This window comes from Myxocyprinus asiaticus, chromosome 18 (genome assembly GCF_019703515.2).
Source record: "Myxocyprinus asiaticus isolate MX2 ecotype Aquarium Trade chromosome 18, UBuf_Myxa_2, whole genome shotgun sequence".
Taxonomy (NCBI): domain Eukaryota; kingdom Metazoa; phylum Chordata; class Actinopteri; order Cypriniformes; family Catostomidae; genus Myxocyprinus; species Myxocyprinus asiaticus.
This window is the reverse complement of record NC_059361.1, coordinates 39,264,381-39,285,828: the sequence shown is the minus strand read 5'-3', so window position 1 is coordinate 39,285,828 and position 21,448 is coordinate 39,264,381. Positions and strand designations below refer to the sequence as shown.

The 21,448-nt window shown below is 39.0% G+C and overlaps 1 protein-coding gene across 2 annotated transcripts in view; it reads right to left on the bottom strand.

Moving 5' to 3' along the window:
• LOC127456453 (ras GTPase-activating protein 2-like) overlaps window positions 1-21,448 on the bottom strand; it is a 94,136-nt gene that overhangs the window by 49,307 nt on the left and 23,381 nt on the right. Inside the window, exons 3-8 of one of the 2 annotated variants that reach the window (XM_051724966.1) lie at window positions 15,970-16,073; window positions 15,799-15,893; window positions 11,041-11,117; window positions 3,499-3,582; window positions 3,131-3,203; window positions 2,116-2,198 (exon numbers count right to left, since the gene is read on the bottom strand). In XM_051724966.1, coding sequence (XP_051580926.1) covers window positions 2,116-2,198; window positions 3,131-3,203; window positions 3,499-3,582; window positions 11,041-11,117; window positions 15,799-15,893; window positions 15,970-16,073 — 516 coding nt within the window. The remainder of the gene's footprint in view (window positions 1-2,115; window positions 2,199-3,130; window positions 3,204-3,498; window positions 3,583-11,040; window positions 11,118-15,798; window positions 15,894-15,969; window positions 16,074-21,448) is intronic. The other variant, XM_051724968.1, reaches the window with a different exon arrangement.

Sequence of the window (21,448 nt, the reverse complement as noted above, 5' to 3'; positions counted from 1 at the left end):
AGCTGCATGGTCGAGTTGCCAGAAAGAAGCCTTTACTGCGCCAATGCCACAAAAAAACACCTTGACACGCCTCACAGCTTCTGGCACACTGTAATTTGGAGTGACGAGACCAAAATAGAGCTTTATGGTCACAACCATAAGCGCTATGTTTGGAGAGGGGTCGACAAGGCCTATAGTGAAAAGAATACCATCCCCACTGTGAAGCATGGTGGTGGCTCACTGATGTTTTGGGGGTGTGTGAGCTCTAAAGGCACAGGGAATCTTGTGAAAATTGATGGCAAGATGAATGCAGCATGTTATCAGAAAATACTGGCAGACAATTTGCATTCTTCTGCATGAATGCTGTGCATGGGACGCTCTTGGACATTCCAGCACGACAATGACCCTAAGCACAAGGCCAAGTTGACCCTCCAGTGGTTACAGCAGAAAAAGGTGAAGGTTCTGGAGTGGCCATCACAGTCTCCTGACCTTAATATCATCGAGCCACTCTGGGGAGATCTCAAACGTGCGGTTCATGCAAGACTTTGCATGACCTGGAGGCATTTTGCCAAGACGAATGGGCAGGTATACCACCTGCAAGAATTTGGGGCCTCATAGACAACTATTACAAAAGACTGCATGCTGTCATTGATGCTAAAGGGGGCAATACACAGTATTAAGAACTAAGGGTATGCAGACTTTTGAACAGGGATCATTTCATTTTTTTCTTTGTTGCCATGTTTTGTTTTATGATTGTGTCACTCTGTTATAACCTACAGTTGAATATGAATCCCATAAGAAATAAAAGAAATGTGTTTTGCCTGCTCACTTATGTTTTCTTTAAAAATGGTACATATATAACCAATTCTCCAAGGGTATGCAAACTTTTGAGCACAACTGTAATTATAATGACTATAGACTAACCCTACCCCTAAAAGAAAACATTTATCATTTAACAGTATTAAAAAATAAAAACTGTATAACAGTATACCACCAATACACACTGTGCTCGGTTTCAACATTTTCAAACCCCCCATATGAATCACACACTTCAACTTCTCCCATTTTCAGTAAAACTGAATCTGAAATTCAGCACGCAGGGCACTCGACAAAGATCCTGGTGAAGCAGCTTTTTGTCACGTCAAACATGCACACAAATAAAAATACCTTTGAGTGTATAAAATAAAAACCAGCAACACACCAAACCCATGCACACACGCAAACACACATTTGTGTCATTATGTAATGTGCCGTCTGGTGGTTTCACCTACTCTTACCTGCCAGCTTCTGCAGAGGGCTATATGGGGCAATTCAGAGTGACACATTATGTGTCAAATCATATCAGAGCTACATTCATAAAAAAAACATTCATCACAGAACATACAGTCATCCACTAAAATAAACACTCAACCCTGATTACCATAATCATCCACAATAAGTCAATATGTGTAGTGATATGCAATTAAAAAAAAGATGTCAACATAACAAAAAACAAAAAACAAAAAAAAAAACATGCATCCAGACAGAACCAAAGATTAAACAGTGTCAGTATAATAAACAAGACAAAACAAGAGAAAAGTAAAGAATCTAACATCTGAAAGCATTTTCCAAAAGTTTCTCTTCCACAACGTATGAGAACTCTTAAATCTCCTTGATGTAATTAAAAATCACCATTCCATGTCTGAAACGCAATTGTCCTCATGTTCAATTATCTTCAACAACGCTATCAATGTGGATATCAGGCACAGCAATGCTACAACATGAGCCGTCAGTTTGATTGTTTTGGGATGAATGGATCACATGACTGCGTCACATGACAACAAATACTTCATAGATTTCAGATATCTCCATTTCCCCTGTCCACACTACAACATGAAGATGCCATTTTGCAATGTATCCACTTGGGAGAGCGTTTTCGAAAAGCTCAGTTTTCGCTGTCAAAAACGCTGTCTCAGTGTGGACGGAAGGACATAACATAGAGAAAAAGATGCGTAAACAAAAACATATTAGTGTGACGTGGCCTAAAAGAAAATGTCTGCATCCAGCCAGGTGATGCAAAGAGTAGATGACAACAATATAGTAAACAAAAAATTAAAAACAAAACATGACATGAAAAGAGAGAAGTCAAGAACTCACTTGATCTCTAGTTTCTCTATGTCCTCCTCTTCTACCTGAAACTGAGACTTCCCCTTGAAACTGCTTGACCTTGTGACCTGAAACTTTGAAAAGTATGGATAATGGTACGGATGCATATTGCATTACCTTGACATGAGCAAAACTTAATGATAAGATTACAAAGTCCAATGTTTAAAATGATTCAAACATAACTTTAGCTTACAAAATCAATGCTCATTAAAGGGGTCATATCATGAGGAATCAAGTGTAACTTGATAATTTGACATAAAAGAGTTCATTGTACTATGATAACATATTGTAAACTTTTGAACTTTTGAACTCACCACCCAGTCAAAAAGAATATCTACTGAAACTATGCTGCAAAAAAAATGGCTTCACACGCGCTATGTCTCCGTGGCAACGCGCTCAACAAGCCACGTGATAAGATGCGCGGGTTGACGATCTCAGACGCGGAGGCATCTGGGATTTGTCCTCCACCACCCGGACTGAGTCGAATCACTACGTGACCACGAGGATTTAAAAGCACTTTGGGAATTGGCCATTCCAAATTGGGGGGAAAAAAAAACAGTAAGTGTCAAACCTTGTGCTGTTCCTGGCTGTGTAGCACTTGCTGCTGATAAATTCCTTCTGATAAATCTCAACGTTAGTGGCTGAAGTTTAGATTTAAAAAGGTCACTGATCATTTCAGTCTGGTCTTATCAGTCTGAGCAGCACATTTAGCATTTTCTGTGAACCTTCAATGCAGACATTATTGAAGGTTGGGACAGCTCAAACTACAGAACATTGGACGCAAAGAATTCACAGGAAAGGAGGGCATTTACATTTAATTCTTAAAGGCACAGCAGAAAAAAATGGCCTAGGTTCAGCGACTAAATCGAAATTCTGTATTTGGTGGCAAAAAAAATAAAAAAATAAAACTTTACTAAGAGTATAAAAATCTTTATTATTTATTCATTCATTTATGATATGACTCCTTTTTATTCATGCATAAATTAATTTATGGATAAGGTTCTACCTCAAAGTAGAAGGTCTCTTCAAACTGAGGATCGCTGGTTTTCTTCTTTACCTTTGTTTTTTTCTGATCGCACCTAAGAGAGAGAGAGAGACAGAGTGAGACAGAGTGAGAGAGAGAGAGAGAGATAAAGGAAAGACATCAGGATGTTATTATTCAATCAGAGCGGATGCTCTGTACTTATTTCAGTCTAGATCAGAGACTGAGGTCTCATTACTGACTGATTTAGAAAGTATCACAACAGTGTTTTCTGACTCTTTCAGTACTTCATCAGAAACCCTCAGAGTTCTGTGTAAACCTCTGTTTCCTTAACAGTAACCCTTGTGATGTTATGACACCTTGAATATGACTTGAAATGTGTGTAAACCCACCTGGCTGGCCCTACAAGTGTTACTGTGGCGTACGGGTCACAGTTCTGCCCACTTATCAACGGCAAACCCTGACAGGCAATTATCCTGCAACAAACACACACACGGCTTGTTAATGAGCCTGTTAGTGGTAATAAAATCAAACATGTTACAGCAGAATGTTCTGTCCACACTGTCTTGGTAGCATTATTTTTGGGCCATTTTACTTCAGTAATGTGCCATATTTCTGAGTAAAAACGTACATTCATCCAGAACAAATGTATACATATTATATACTGCTATATTTTGTGTTCCATGGATGAAAGTAATTTTCATTTTTGGTTGTACTATCCCTTTAAGAGTTTCTTCCATGTCATGTGATAAAAAGTGAATGAATGAAAGGATAAAAGGAGAAAGAGCGTAAATTAATGTGTCATATAAGAGGACAGAAAGCAGAAGCGTTGCCATCAAAGGCAGGAAGTAATTCACACTCGTAGTCGGCATGACGACAGTTGAACTCGTCGATGAAGCGGTAAGAAAAAAGGTGAGAAAAAACAAAGCAGGGAGAATGAAAGAGACAGAAAACAAAAACAGTGTGACGGCAAAACAAAACTACAGGAACAGTGCAGCGCGGACTTCCTGCCACCATGGCATCACTTCCTCTTTCGTCAACCTGCTCTGTAGCAGAGTGTGAATGAACAGCGATGGCCTGCATATTACACACACATACAGACGGAGAGAAGCAGTTTTTCACACCATCAAAGAATACGTAAACACCCTGTAGAGGTGTGAAAGTGAATATCACAGGCAATCTTTCTGTTCCCAGACGACATACACACCTTTGAAGCAGCGATTAAGCAGTAGCCTACACATTAACGCAAGGCAGCTTGATTTCAAACTTTGAACTTTATTTTTTTTTATTTAAAAAAAAAAAAATCAAATGAAACTGAAAAAAATGAAGTGCAATTAAAATGTGTGTTGTTCAACTTTTTGGATGATGTCGTTTCAACAGTTGTGAAGGGCAACATCTCTTTGGCAACGAACCTTCTTCATCCATGTATTCTCTCCATCATATTTCGTCCGAGCAAATACAATCACTTATTGTGGATTGTTGTAGGTTTAATGTTGGTGTTTTATTACCTTTCATCCCAGGACCCAGTTTAGCTGCTTCGGAAGGGTAATAACTTTGAATGTGTGTGAATAAATTTGTTTTGTTCCTTCCTAGGGCTGGGCGATATGCAAGAAATATGTTCAGGATATTTTTATTTAAAAAAAAATAATAATACAAAAAAAATAAATAAAAAAAATATCCAATTACATCATCAACCCCCCAGCTGAGGGATCTGTGAATATTTTTGCTTTAGTGATTTTGCATTGAAAATTACATTTATTTATTTAAAAAACGAAAAACTTAAACCAAAGACATTTCTAAATTCAAATTGCACTTCAAACAAAATGAAAAAGCAATTAAAATAACAAAGTGGTAAAACAAAAAACAAAACAAAAAAAACATATATGACCACCTTTCCATTTTCCTCTGTAACATCTGGAAGGAAGTCACGAGAGCTGGATCTAGGTGCGGCGAAACAGTATTTAATAAAATAAACAAAGTACAAAATAACAGGGTAAACACAGGAACAAAAGAAACATCCAAGATGGGAAAACAAGGAACAGAGAAAACACACACGATGAGTGCCCATCTCATACACAGGAGGTCAAAACACATAACATCTGTCAAGGACTGAACAGAAATCAGGGCATTATATACACAAAGACAAATGAGTTAATGGAAGACAGGTGAAAACAATCAAGGACAGCTGGCAGTGATGAGGGCAGGGAATTATGGGAAATGTAGTCTGGGAGAAACAGATGACAGGGGAGAAACACAAGGCAAACAACAGTGAATCATGACAGAACCCCCCCCCCCAATGGGTGGCTCCTGAAGCCCAAGGAAAGCTGGTCAGGGAGGCAGGGCCAAGATGGAGCCGGAGACCAAGGATACCAGAGCAGAACAGGCGGAAGGCCGGGAGACCAGGGAGACCAGAGCAGATCGGGTGGACAGCCATGAGACCAGGGAGACCAGAGTAGATCAGGTGGATGGCCGAGAGACCAGGGAGACCAGAGCAGATCAGGTGGATGGCCAGGAGACCAAGGATGCCAGAGCAGGTCAGGCGGACGGTCAGGAGACCAAGAAGACCAAAGTATATCAGGTGGACAGCCAGGAGACCCAGAATACCAGAGCAGATCAGGCGGATGGTCAGGAGACTCAGAAGACCAGAGCAGATCAGGTGGATGGCCAGAAGACCCAGGAGACCAGAGTATATCAGGCGGATGGCCAGAAGACCCAGGAGACCAGAGTATATCAGGTGGACGGCCAGGTGACCACCTCAGGGTAGTGACTGGATCAGGAGGCCTGGATGGCGGCCACAGGGCTGAAACAGGGTCAGGAGGCCTGGGTGGCAACCACAGGGTAAAGACTGGAGCCATGGAAGACTCTGAGGGTAGTGCCATGGTAGGCGGAGCCGTAGGAGGCTCGAGGGGTGAAGCCATGGCAGGCGGAGCCGTGGGAGGCTCGAGGGGCGAAGCCGTGGCAGGCAGAGTCGTGGGAGGTTCGAGGGGCGAAGCCGTGGCAGGCAGAGTCGTGGGAGGTTCGAGGGGCGAAGCCATGGAAGGCAGAGTCGTGGAAGGCTCGAGGGGCGAAGCCATGGAAGGCAGAGCCATGGCAGGCGGAGCCGTGGGAGGCTTGAGGGGCGAAGCCATGGAAGGCGGAGCCGTAGGAGGCTCAAGGGACAGAGCCGTGGAAGGCGGAGCCGTAGGAGGCTCGAGAGATGAAGCTGTGGAAGGCGGAGCCGTAGGAGGCTTGAGGGACAGAGCCATGGAAGGCAGAGCCGTGGGAGGCTCGAGGGACAGAGCCATGGAAGGCAGAACTGTGGCAGGCTCATTGGTCGTGGCAGGCATGGGCGTCGGCACGTTGGCCGTGGCAGGCATGGGCATCGGCTCATTGGCCAAGGCAGGCAAGGGCACTGACAATTTGTGGGGAACAGTCTTCGTGGCCCTACGCACCGATATCAGTGGCGGATAATTCAACTTGGAGACAAAGGCCATGAAGGGCTTCGAGACCGGGGCCATGGAATGCTTGGAGCAATGAGTCGCGGAAGTCTGGACTATTACATGGCGTGGAGCCGAATCAGATGTGGATGTGACATGGCTTGGAGAGGACTCAGATTTGACTGTGACATGGCATAGAGCAGACTCAGATGTGGCTGTGACATGGCGTGGAGCAGAATCAGACGTGGCTGTGACATGTCGTGGAGCAGACTCAGACGTGGCTGTGACATGGCGTGGAGCAGACTCAGACGTGGCTGTGACATGGCGTGGAGCAGACTCAGACGTGGCTGTGACGTGGCGTGGAGCAGACACAGACGAGGCTGTGACGTGGCGTGGAGCAGACACAGACGTGGCTGTGATGTGGCGTGGAGCAGACTCAGTCTTGGCTGTGACGTGGTGTGGAGAGGATTCAGGTGTGGCTGACTCAGAAGCCAGGATCGGGACTGATTGAGGAGGATCCGCTGAAGTGAATGTCTCTAATACCAGCGTAACATATTCCTCCCATGTGTAATCTCCGGACTCCGGCAATTCCCTCCACTGGTGTGTTGTGAGTCCAATCTTGTATATGGACTTCAGGGATGCATCATCAAATCCAGTGAGGGTGGCAACAGTGGTGAAGAAATGAGAGTACTCCCTTATAGATAAGTCTGCCTGGCTCAGCTGCGTGAAGTATGCCGCTAGATCCATTTTTGCGGTCAGTTGTTCTGTAACGTCTGGAAGGAAGTCACGAGAGCTGGATCTTGGTGTGGCGAAACAGTGTTTAATAAAATAAACAAAGTACAGCATAACGGGGTAAACAGGAACAAAAGAAACTTCCACAATGGGAAAACACAGGAACAGAGAAAACACACATGATGGGCACTGGTCATACACAGGAGGTCAAAACACATAACAACTGACAAGGACTGAACAGAATTCAGGGCACTGTATACACAAAGACTAATGAGTTAATGGAAGACAGGTGAAAACAATCAAGGACAGCTGGCGGTGATGAGGGCAGGGAATTATGGGAAATGTAGTGTGGGAGGAACAGATGACAGGGGAGAAACACAAGGCAAACAACAGTAAATCATGACAACCGTCACGCAAGTATCCGTCCATGACAACAGACAGAAAATTACTAACACAAATTAAGATCTAAAGACAACTATAAATGTAAACATAATAATTATAATGACGATAATCACTGAAATATAAATCATGGTTCGAGGTGAACGTGTTTTTGTATTATTTTATGATTTAATCACAGATGTATAGGCTATATATAAAGTGACCCTGCAGAGTTGCTCTCACAACGAGCTGCTCTGTGGAAATAAAGTGAACTGAACTCAGAGAACCTCCTGAGTTGAGATGTTCTGAGGTAATTTGCAGCATTCTCATAGACAATACTATTCTTATAAAAAAAATTCAAAAGACTGAAACAAAGAAAGAGTGAGAACCCTTTACATATGCGTGTTCCACGAGACTGTACAAAGTGTGTTTCTTCAAGCGCGTGTCTGTGTGTCTAACAGCATTTCTTGTGTCATTCCGAATCAGAGACGTCTTACAGTTACCCACAATGCACATTATATTCACTACCTGAAATTAAACGTCTTCTGTCAGAGCGAGTACTTTGCTGCCTGTGTAATTTGATAAGTTGGTAAAGAACATCTGGCTTTCAATGCATTATTTACGCTCATTTATCATGGGTCGCAAACTCTTCATTAGGCAACTTTTCTTTATTTAGGCTATTGTATGCCTGGAAGTTCCATTCATAATGTAACCCCCCCCCAATAAAGTTTTTAATTTAATCAAGGATTTTATTTTTATTCAGGAAACAATCAATAAACTATCCTTTTTTTTTTTTGCATTAAAGAGAACAGATTTTACACAGAAGGAAAACTAACTTTGTCCATAAATCTTTAGGGCTTTAAAGCCCTTTATTCTATTTTGCATTTACCCTTATGAAAATGTACCATAGTTTTTGTAGTTTAAACAGAGGTATTTATTGTACCAAGACCATGGTAACCTCAGGTAAAATCAAGCATGGATCGTCACTATCATGGTAAAATGCAAGATGATTTCTATAAAACAAACTTTGGCGTTTTTGTAAAGAAAAAGTATCCTAAACGCATTTAAAACTATAAATACAAAATAAAAATAAAAAAAGCATTTATAAACTGCCATAGTTGTAACAAAAACTAATGATATTCCGTCACTTCCCTAATGTAGCCTAATATAAATTTAATAGAGCTAAAGTATTATGTTTATATTTATTATGAATATATTTCTGCCTAAAATACTACAGTCAATACAGTTAGTGTTACTATAGTAAATTCATGATAAAGGTGGTGATATGTGAAAAGTCTGCTAATTTATGTCTGTGTATGTCACTGTGTTCTCAGCGTCAATGCTGTTTTGTCGGGCCATTTAATGTTTGCTCACCAAGGGGTTTGCACCAGAGAATTCTGTGCCAAATTCAAATGTTTCCGTGACTCGCGCCGTGCTTCTCGCTGGTCCTCGCAGTGCTGTAATGTGAGATGTGAGGTTGAGAGCTCGAGACCGGTCCGCGAGACACGTAAGCGCAGCTGCTCTGCGCTCGGGCTGCGTTGTCCATTGATCTGGGCAGCGAATAGTACTGTTTCATTCCACTTTTGATGCGTATGCCATTTGATATTGCATTTGATATTTGATAACAGAAAGCGGCAGCGCATAAACGGAGAGACAGAGGGAGAGCTGGCCAACTCTGTAGTCGCACCGGCAGGAAAAACACAATAAGTCGCAAAATGACTTGTGTTTTTCATGAGTCTATGATTTCGAGTCCAAGTCAAGTCTCAAGTCAATTGTTTATGAGTCCGATTTTTTTGCGACTTAAGTGCGACTTGGATTTAGTCGCAGACTCGAGTTTCCATCTCTGCAAACTACTGCAAGTGAACGCAAAACTCATTGTGAGGGAATGCAAACTACTGCAAGAGAACGCAAAACTCATTGTGAGGGAATGCAAACTACTGCAAGAGAATGCAAAACCTATTGTGAGGGAATGCAAAACTATTGCAAGGGAACGCAAAACTATTGCAAGGGAACGCAAAACTACTGCAAGGAAACAAAAAACCTACTGTGAGGTAACGCAAAACTATTGCGAGGGAATGCAAAACACTTGCAAGAGAACGCAAACTATTGCGAAGGAACGCAAACGTTTTTGCGAGGGAATGCAAAATGTCTTGAGAGGGAACACAAACTATTGCGAGGGAACACAAAACTTATTGTAAGGGAACAAACTATTGCAAGAGAATGCAAACTGCAAGGGAATGCAAAACTTATTGTGAGGGAACTCAAACTAATGCGAGGGAACGCAAAACACTTGCAAGAGAACGCAAACTATTGCGAGGGAACGCAAACGTTTTTGTGGGGGAACGCAAAATTTCTTGAGAGGGAACACAAACTATTGCGAGGGAACACAAAACTTATTGTAAGGGAACATAAACCATTGCAAGAGAATGCAAACTACTGCATGGGAATGCAAAACTTATTGTGAGGCAACGCAAAACTGTTGCAAGGAAGTGCAAAACTTTTTGTGAGGCAACACAAACTAATGCGAGGGAACGTAAAACAATTGCAAGGGAGCGCAAACAACTGCAAGGAAACGCAAACGTTTTTGAGAGGGAACTCAAACTATTGTGAGGGAACGCAAAACGTATTGTGAGGGAACAAAACAGTTTTTAAAAGGGAACGGAAACTATTGCAAGAGAACGCAAACTACTGAGAGGGAACGCAAACTACTACGAGGGAACGCAAACGTTTTTCAGAGGGAACGCAAACGTTTTTGAGGGGGAACGCAAAACGTATTGTGAGGGAACAAAACAGTTTTTAAAAGGGAACGCAAACTATTGCAAGAGAACGCAAACTACTGAGAGGGAACGCAAATTACTACAAGGGAACACAAAAGTTTTTGAGAGGGAACGCAAACTATTGCGAGGGGACACAAAACTATTGCAAGGAAACCAAACTTACTGCGAGAAAACGCTAAATTTTTGTAAGGGAATGCAAACGTTTTTAAGAGGGAACGCAAACTACTGTGAGGGAACGCAAAACTGTTGAAGAAAATAAATTCCCTCCATGTCCTTTAAGGGGCTCCGTACTAAGTGGCATAGATGCAGCATCATGCAAAAACACAAATTCACAGTTACTAATCTCATACCATAATTTTTTCCACAAATGTAAACATCCAATGCTTTGTCTTTGTAATCTGGCTCCATTTCGATATGTAACACCCACTTTTTCACTATTCAATCAATTCCCAAAGGATACAATCAAATAAATTCTCATTGAACATGCTGCTTCACACAGAAATACATCACATTAAGGAAGTAAAATGGGTTGCAAATGCCAATTCATGTCGACTTAAATTACTTCTCTAAAAATAATTTCGATTCGTCCATCATTTTTTAAAAACACATATGACTGACAGGCATAACTTACTGGACGACGAGCTGCTGGCTGACGGATCCCGTCTCTGTGATCAACTCGTTTAGCTTCATCTCTAAATGAACCTTCCCCTGTCAAAGAAAAGAGACTCATTTCACAATTACAATATATTCAATGCAGTTATCTACAGGTTAACACAAGCAAACAAACATTTATTTAGCATTCTCTTTGGAAGAGACACTGCTTCTTTGCCTGTGTGCAGTGAACCTTTCAATAGCATCCACAGATTATAAAAATATATAAAACAGTTCAACACTCATTTAAATTAATATCAGAAGTGATTATATACTTTTTTAGTTGATGTATGAAGTCAGTTCCCCTCAAGTTTACACAGGTGTCCTAGCAGAGTAACCACAGGTGGAGTTCATCACAATAACTATTGATGTGTTTCACTAATGTTTGTCCAAATTCTTTTTGTCTTAATTTTGAACAGTGCATCTATAGTTTCATATCTAAAATAAAACCTAAAATCTTTTGCTTGAGAAGAGTGTTAGTGCTATCTCTCTTTAAAATAAATGACACTTTTGATATTTTGTCATTTAGTTGAATAACATCCACACTTTTTATAGGTATGACTCAAGTGTCAAAATACTTTTTGGGGTCACTGTCTGACTAAGACAAAATTAGGTGTTATTATAAAAGAAAAGTGAAAAGTCATTTGAAATACAGAAAATTACATTAAAAACTGTTTTGAGGACTGAAGCAGTGCACAGTAGAATATCAACATTAGAACAAAAAAACATTGCTGTTAGTATCTGGACTGATAGCATAATTGACGTGCTTATGATATAATAGGTTATTTCAACATATATCCTATCAAGTTGGTCAAATTTGGTGAAGCTGATAATGTCGGAATGAGAGAGCAAACAAAGGAGAGACGAGGAGGAAAGCAGACAGAGAAAACAGAGAAGAAAAACAAAATAAAAAACGCCCACGTACTCCTACGCAATATTTTGTGCAAGTTCCTTTGAGAAATTACACCAAGAGCACACAAATAATTCAATGTTAATACTGAAGTCAAGAGAGGGTAGAGCGTCCATTCTAGAATATACACTATGGACACACTTTATGCTTCTTAAAAACCTTTTGATATAACGGTTTATAATCAAATGCTTCAAATTAGTTTTAGGAGACAAATATAAATTAAAATACTAAACATTATCCTTTAGTTCTTTAAAATGGATTAGTTGGACCGGATACTGTGCTATTCTAAAATAGGAAAAAAAAAAAAAATTTTTTTTTTTTAAAATAATAAAGAATGAGTAGATGTGTCCAAACTTTATGAAAGTGCTGATTCTCAAAGACGCATACAATAATATCACAGAATCTAACTGTCTGACTTCACCCCGCTGCAGGTGCGACTGTTGGGAAGATATCTTTTCGTGATATAGACCTACAATGTATTAATCATAAAGCAATTCACTTTATATGTATGTGAAAACTAAAAAACTTGTTTTGCATAAATCAGATGATATTATGCTTCATGTTTTTGGTGTATGTAAGTGGTTCTAGAACGCAGAAGTGGAAGAACGTCTGCTGATTTCAGCCAGCTATGGGCGGCTCTAAATGTTCTTTTCTGACGGAACAGCCGCCCACCTTTTTCTCGTCCTCAGGGTTAAAGACACACACACACCAGGGTGTTTAACCGAGTGCCACTGTCATCAATCCTACTGAAGACTCAACTACTTAAAAACTAGGGCTGGTCGATATAGCTATAAATGTATATATATTTAACCTTTTTGACATATTTGATATATATCTTGATATTTACGTATTTGCTTTGAAATGACTCTTGACAAACTGAAATTTTGTTTTCATTTATTCAAGATTCAATTTAAAACATTTAATCCAAGTACTGAAAAATTAAAAATCTAAAGAAAAGAAAATCCTCATAATTTTTCACTAAATGAACACAAATTTATTATGCTAATCACTTTTATTTGAATGCATCAATATTACATGGTAATAAACAGCAATATTTACCTATATTATATATATATATATATATATATATGGGTAAATATTGCCGGTTATTACCATGTATACATATATATTTTTATATATAAAACAATTTAATATATGAATATTTTTGAGTGATGAAGCAAAGAAATCATTGAATCAAAGAGTTTTGAATTGATTAATAGAAACCGATGGTTTGTACTGATTCACAGAAGTGAATTTATTTTGCCAACTAACTGAAGTTTAAATCAGAGATGCTATTCAAGAAATATTCCGGGTTCAAATTTAGGCTTAATCGCTGCCATTTATGGCAAAATGTTGATTACCAAAACTAATAATTTGGACTCATCCCTCCTTTATTTAAAAAAAGCAATAATCTGGGTTCCAGTGAGACACTTACAATAGAAGTGAATGGGACGAGTCGGTAAACGTTAAAATACTCACTGTTTCAAAAGTATAACCAGAAGACGTAAACAATATGTGTGCTAACATGATTTTAGTATGATAAAATCACTTACTATCCTTATCTGTGTAAAGTTATATCCAATTTTACAATTTTGTTGTAATGACAATTTAACGGCGGTAAACCCTTTAATCTGGTAAATGCCGAAATGCTTGTAAATCCCTGATTTTATTCCCCTAAAATAAAGTTAACATGTATAATGTTGACATTTTATGGCTATAATTTTGAAACAGTGAGTATATGAAAGTTTACGGACTTGGCTCCATTCACTTCCATTGTAAGTGCCGCACTGTACCCGCAATTTTAGCTGTTTTTTAAAAAAAATGACGGATGAGTCAAAGTAATTTTTGTGGTAATCAACATTATTCCACAAATGCTCTTGGTTGAGCTTAACTTGTATTGAACCCTGAACATTCCTTTAAAACATCTGTCTTAACACTCTCATCCTCACAAGTCGCAAGATAAGAAAGGATAGAAAAACATGGCCTTTAGGAAACTTAAAGGGATATTCACCCAAAAATTTTAATTCTCTCATTATTTACTCACCCTTTCATTCCAGACCCATTCCAGATGTGAAAGACTTTCTTTATTCTGCTGAACACAAATGAAGATTTTTAGAAGAATATTTCAACTCAGCACAATGCAAGTGAATGGTGTCCAAAGAGCATATAAAGGCAGCGTAAAAGTAATCCATATGACTCCAGTGGTTAAATCTATATCTTCAGAAGCAATATGATAGGTGTGGGTGAGAAACAGATCAATATTTAAGTCCTTTTTTATGATCAATCTCCACTTTCAAATTCTTCTTCTTTTGTTTTTGGAAATTCGCATTCTTCGTGCATATCGCCACCTACTGGGCAGATAGGAGAATTTATAGTAAATATTGACTTAAATATTGATATAATTCTCACCCACACCTATCATATCACTTCTGAAGACATGGATTTAACCACTGGAGTCGCATGGATTACTTTTATGCTGACCTTATATGCTTTTTGGACCTTCAAAATGATGGTAACCATTCACTTGTATTGTATGGACCTACAGAGCTGAGATATACTTCTAAAAATCTTCATTTGTGTTCAGCAGAAGGAATAAGTCATACACAACTGGGATGGCATGAGGGTGAGTAAATTATGAGAGAATTTTCATTTTTTGGGTAAACAATCCCTTTAATGGTCAAATAAAAAGGCTATTATAATGATCACAATATTCATGATGGTGCTATCACAAATATATCATGAATATGCAACTTTTTGTTCAACCTGATTTAAAATGTTCTAAATTAAAAGCAAAATAAGAATAAAACAAAAAACAAAACAAAAACAAGAGTGTTACTTCTGAAATCTACCAACAGACTTGTCAATGTACAATGCACATTCTGTTTCACAATATCTTGACTGAATTTTGTGTAAAATGGGTGTACATTTAATTTCAGCAAATTTGTGGATAATTTACATTCATAATAATAATAAAAAAAAGCTTTAAAAAATTTGGAAACACTCATGCGGAAGTCAGGATTTTTTTTTGTTGTTGTTTGACTTGTGCCGACTTGCAATTTTAAAGTTGTTTTTGTTCTTTTATCGTAAACAGAATTTTTTACAAGCAAATTCCTTGACATAACACTCTTTTTGTTTCTGATACAGTTAACCCACAACTTCCAACCCCCACACTCCCCGGTTCTGCTGAATCATACTTGTGTACAAAACAGATCGGTGCATACACCATACACAAAAACAGGATGTGGACTCGGGCTTGCATCTGCTTTAAAGACATTGGACCACATATGAAAGCTGACTAATGGTACATCGATCTCATTGGGCACGGCAAGGCAATGAGTAATCATAAACTCATCCGATTGGCTCAAACTACAGATGGAGACTAACCACACAAGGGAAGTAAGGCTGGGTATTCATTTATTCCTTTGGTGGCTGTGTGTTTGTGTGTTGAACCATAACTCACACCCAATCTAACAGTTAGATATATTAGATAAGCACTTCTCAGCTGGTGGGTCGCAACCCAAAAAGGTCTGTTCTGATAGGGTCTAAGAGAGCGGGGGGAAACAATGCTAAATGGACATAGTTAGATAGAAGCATACAGTAAATAGGCTTATCAGCTTTTGAAAGGGAGGACAAAATGCTTCCCAAATCTTTTGAACGTCCAATTAAACTCATACACTACTGTTTACGGTATTTAAACTATTGATTTTTAAATACATTTTTGTTTATTTTTTTAATGTTGATACTGTTTTGGGTCAACACTTGATGTCCAATATAAAATCTGGGCCCTGAAGCAAAGCCATTTGGGTACCACTATGATGGATCACTCACCTGTACTTCTGAGTGTGGGTCAACAGGCTGCAAGTGAAACCAGTTCTCTTTCCCGCTATACTTATATAGATCTTCCTTCCTGATAGCTACTTTCCCTGCAAACACACAACATGTGTTAGTCTCAATGCATATGATATGTAAATGACAGAAAACAAGGGCAGAGGTACTGACCTACAGGTAGGTCCCTTAGGAACATACTCTTGGCGTACACATAGAAGGAAAGGCATTGGAACGGGCGGGGAATCTCGAAGTAGAAGTCCTCTCCAAAGAACGGACTAAAGCAATGGAAAAGAGATGTTAATCACAACAACTATGACTCCAAACACAGCAGAGGACATTGTGTTAGCGAATGGCTCACTGATTTTTTATATTTTTATTGTTTATGTTTGGGAGATCCAACAGAAATGTTGGCTACTAATTACGCTTAACGGGGGTTCAAATGAGTCTGGCTTTTGGCTGGCCGTGTCCAGCAGATGTGCTGGGAGAATACGCCAGCTGCATTCCCAGGATCCTCGTGTGCGGCTGGCATTTGGTAAAGGCATTCAGGAGAAAGAGATGATATCAGAGCTAAATTATAGTGGGCCCCAAATAGTATTTGGACACTTCAGCCGCACTTAAAATGTATGAATTTCATTTCATTAAATAACAAAATATCAAACCAAGTGGCATTTATTTTCCAAAAAATATAGCACTAGCACACTTTCAGCAAACATTTCACAAAAAGAACTTTGTTAGGTTTTATATTATACAGTGGATGTATCAAAAACTTTGGAACATGTCGATAGTTAATGTGCTGCACTAAAAATAGTGCAAATGCAATAAGCTGGTTAAAAATTATTTAAACAATTTATCTGAAAAGTGAAGTTAATTCTGAGAAACGCTCTAGCAGGTCTCATCAGTAAGAAGAAGAAGAAAAAAAAAAACACAATTTCAGATTTTTACTTGTCCTGCCAAAATGTTCACTAGCCCCAACAACAAGAAAAAGTTACATTGGGTTTTTTTTTTGTTGTTGTTTTTTTTTTTACATGTATTTTTTATATGTATAAATTATTTACATTTGTAATAAAACATTTTGGTTACACTTTACATTACAGTGTCCTTGTTACTAATTATTACTAATTAACAACATGTACTTACTATAGGTTTAGGGTAAGGGTTTGGTTTAGGGTTGTAATAATGCATAATTGACTGTTATTTCTATAGTCAATAACATGTAATATGTGTAACAAGGACACTGTCAAATAAAGTGTAACCAAAATGTATTTACAAAAAAACACCCATAAATCATTCTCGCAATTTCGACAAAGCCTTATCTATGTTAGCCATCTAGTTAACGTCACCTTGGTGACAAGTTTAAATCAGCAGAAATTGTAACAACATGTTCAATACTTCAAAGAAGTGTTAGTTTTGCAACCATTTATTTATAAATCACCTTTTAGCATATATACACCTTTTAAATTTACAGTTTTCCTCTTTTTGGAGAACGGACCAAAAATATTCATGAAGAGTTCTTAGCCATGAACCAAACCAACCAGCTCCGAGGTGAATCACAACATTACAAACTTTGATTTGAAGAAAAAAGTATTTGAAAATCGGACAAAAATACAAAGGCACAAGACTGTGTACTTAACGTCTTTCATGAGGGAATGAACTACAATCCCATGAAGCATTGCGAAAGACGCATTCAAATTAAAATCAATGGAAAAACAGAAAACTTTTGATTTAAAGTTAATGACTATAAGTTTAGAAACAACATATTTTAATTTTATTGCAAAATATTCAATATACAAATGTATAAGTAGTTTGAGAGTGTAGAAAGATCGACTCGATTGCATCATTCACGATGCGTTATGGACTGCTGGGCTCGTTTGGCACAACAGCCTCTAGAATTTACTCCGAATGGAGCCAAAAACAAAAAACATCCAGTGATGGGCAGTTCTGTGGATGGAAATGCCTTGTTGATGAGAGAGGTCAACAGAGAATGGCCAGACTGGTTCAAACTGACAAAGTCTACAGTAACTCAGACAACCGCTCTGTACAATTTTGGTGAGAAGAATATCATCTCAGAATTGGCCCGGTTGCTAGGGAGGGTAGAGTCACATGGGGTAACTTCCTCGTGATCGCCATAATGTGGTTCAGTCTCGGTGGGGTGTGTGGTGAGTAGTGCGTGGATGCCGCGGAGAATAGCGTGAAGCCTCCACATGTGCTATGTCTCTGCGGTAACGCGCTCAACAAGCCACGTGATAAGATACGCAGATTGACGTTCTCAGACACGGAGGCAATTTGGGAATTGGGCATTCCAAATTGGGGAGAAAAAAAAATCACTGAGTATTTACATTGCCGTTTTCATGCTTATTATCGATATGCCCATGGTTTTAATTTTTTTTAATTGGCTGAAAAATGTCAGCAGCCGATACATCTGTGCAAGCAACTTTATGGGGTCTTTAAATGCCCAAATACTTCTTCAGGTCACTGTTTATGTGGATGTCAGTAGTAAAAACCTGCTCATTTGTAAATTTAATTGTATATCATATTAATGAGCAACAGCGGTGCAAAAAATCTATAGATGTTCAAAAAGCATAAAGATTTAACATGCAACGGACTTCTAGCTGTGACTGCAACAGTCAAATACCTCAGCTGACACTTGAGAGGAGAATGCTCATCCACCCACACACACACACACACACACACACACACACACACACACACACACATTACACACTTAAAACCCCCGCACTGCAGAACGCATGCGCTCCCACATACATTCACACACACAAACACATATTCTGACTTCCCAAAGTAGCTACAGGTATATCCACTCAACCCCAAATACTCAAAACTGAGCGATGCTACACATAAATGGTCTCCATTTACTTTAGGATGAAAAAGTGTTTAATAATAAGCCAGATGGGAGAAAGAGAGATACAAAAAGGTGCAGAAAGACTTGAGGAGAACCTTCATGCTCTGAGAGAGGCTGATTGCAAGCGAGTGTGTACAAAAGAAAAGGAGCGACAGATAGTAAGTGTGAGAGAGAAAAGTGAAGGAGCGCGTAGGTGGGACACACTTCCTTAGACACAGCCAACAGAGCTCTTTGAACAGAGGGGGAAAACAGTTGTGAAATACCTTTCACAAGGGAAAGCCTTTAGAAAGCGAGAGTAAGATAAAGAAGATTTTGTTCTTTCCGTGACTAGACATTTTTTGCAAACGAAAATGTACACAGCGTAGTATCATCAAACATAATGCTATACGTCTGTTATCAAGCTGAACTGCTATCAAACCCAGAAAGTCCAGACTGGAAGTTCTGCTTTGAGCAAATTTGAGTATTACAAAATGTAAATGTTAACGAAACAAATATTTTTTTCATAACATCAACTATTTAAATCATGCAATTGTGGAGCAGGAAATGGGAGTGGTCTTGCAGTGCAAAGACTATTTTCTTCAGCATTTATCATAATGTATTATATTGACCAACAGAATTGGTAGATGAAGCAAAGAGGTCATTCTCAGGACAATTTTGTCATTTATTCCTGAAATTTGCAGGGTTCTCTTGTTTATATAATTTCATTTAAGATGGTTACTGCTGAACTCATCTTTTCTCATCTCAGGTCAAAGTACCAGGGCCATAAACACCAATGTTGGTATTAGTGGTCCCAAATGTGGGTTTTTAATTGGACGATTCTTAAACTTTTACCTCCAATCCTAAATATATGTTTACATCAGTGTCAGAAATGAACCTTTACATATTTTTATTTTTTTCCCCCTTTTCTCCCCAATTTGGCATGCCCGATTCCCAATGTGCTCTAAGTCCTCGTGGTGGCGTAGTGAATCGCCTCAATCCGGGTGGCGGAGGACGAATCTCAGCTGCCTCCGCGTCTGAGACCATCAATCCGCGCATCTTATCACGTGGCTTGTTGAGCGCGTTACTGCAGAGACGTAGCATGTTTGGAGTCTTCAAGCTATTCTCCGCGGCATCCACGCACAACTCACCACGCGCCCCACTGTGAGCGAGAACCACATTATAGCGACCACGAGGAGGTTAACCCAATGTGACTCTACCCACCCTTGCAACAGGGCCAATTAGTTGCTTAGGAAGCCTGACTGGAATCACTCAGCACGCCCTGGATTCGAACTTGTGTGTGGTAGTCAGCGTCTTTACTTGCTGAGCTACCCAGGCCCCCAATTAACTTTTACATTAAGTGACAATATTTGCCCCAAGGATTTGATTATTCGGGGCAATTTTTTTACCTTTTTGAGGACATATTCTTTTTCTAACCATTCAAAAAATAGCTGTGTCTCATCCATTTATGTCAAATACCTCATTTTCATCTATTTACTTAAGAGGTCATGAAGTGCTTTTTTTAAATAATTGTATTATTTTCCCTGAGGTCCAGTGATAATGTTATGAAGTTTTTTTTGCACCAAAACAATTTAGTAATATATGATCATTTTCCACCCTGTTTTTGGCCCTCTGTCTGAAACATTCCTTAAAACTTCAACGTAAACGCCCACTGTTCTGATTGGCTAACATTATGCAGCCCCTCAAATTCAGTAAACTCAATTGGAAGAGAATGAACCTTGACATAACAAAACAAAATTGCAGGGTTTACACATAACTGTTCATCTCAAGCACAACTGTTAACACTCAGCACATTTTAAATATTCATGAATGAAACAGTTTTAACTGCCCCATCCTTCAAAAACATTTCCTTTGCAAAGCTTGAATCATATTTTGTCTGTTCACAAGCAATCCATGCAGACATGAGCTGAAAAAAACGAACACATCATAGTCCAAAAAACAGTGAAATGACGCACACACTGTAGGCACACTGAGGTGCACATCGCCGTAAACACACTGAAATGGTCAAAGACGTCCATTGTCAAAGACGTCCTATGTTTACATACACCAACATTTAAAAATATCGCAGAAGGGCAAAAGAACAGGCAGCAGCTAAAAGAGAGAATTGCTTCTCCCTTTCAGAGTTGTAACTTAACATCACATCTTTTAAAAGCGGCGAGATACTTGGCAGTGGTCAAAGAGTCTGTGTAGTTCATGTTCATATACAAAATAATTAAAAATCATCCAGATGGGTCTCCTGAGGTGTTATGTTAGAAATAGTTATCCACACAAGGACTGCCATCTTGACTTGAACTGAGCTCCAGTGAGCGGGGCCAATGGTGCGATGTTGTGGGATGCGTAAATACAAATGAGTAAGGTTTCAAGAAGTCACGAACAGACAGATTTCAAAACTAGATGTTTTAGCAGCGTGGTAACTATAAATGATCTTTTTAGACTGGGGAGGAAGTTTTGAGTTCTGAAATTTACAGTATGTTTTTATAGTACAGTTACCTATTATATGTCTAAATATCAAGGAAAATTTGATTCTCCATTTCATGACCCCTTTAATACAAATTCTCAAGATTGAGAATTGATTACCTCTTACCGTAAGAATTAAATCAACATTAATTCATATTTTATGCCATAATACGTATAACTAAGACAATAATAGAATAATAAGAACTCTATCAGATGTTATATTACGAGGGCTTTTCTTACCACATTTTGGATTTCAGGGGCGATTTTGGCATTTTTACTCTGAGCCCTCTTTAATTTCTGACCTTGGTTTACATAATTTAAAAAAAATGTCTTAGC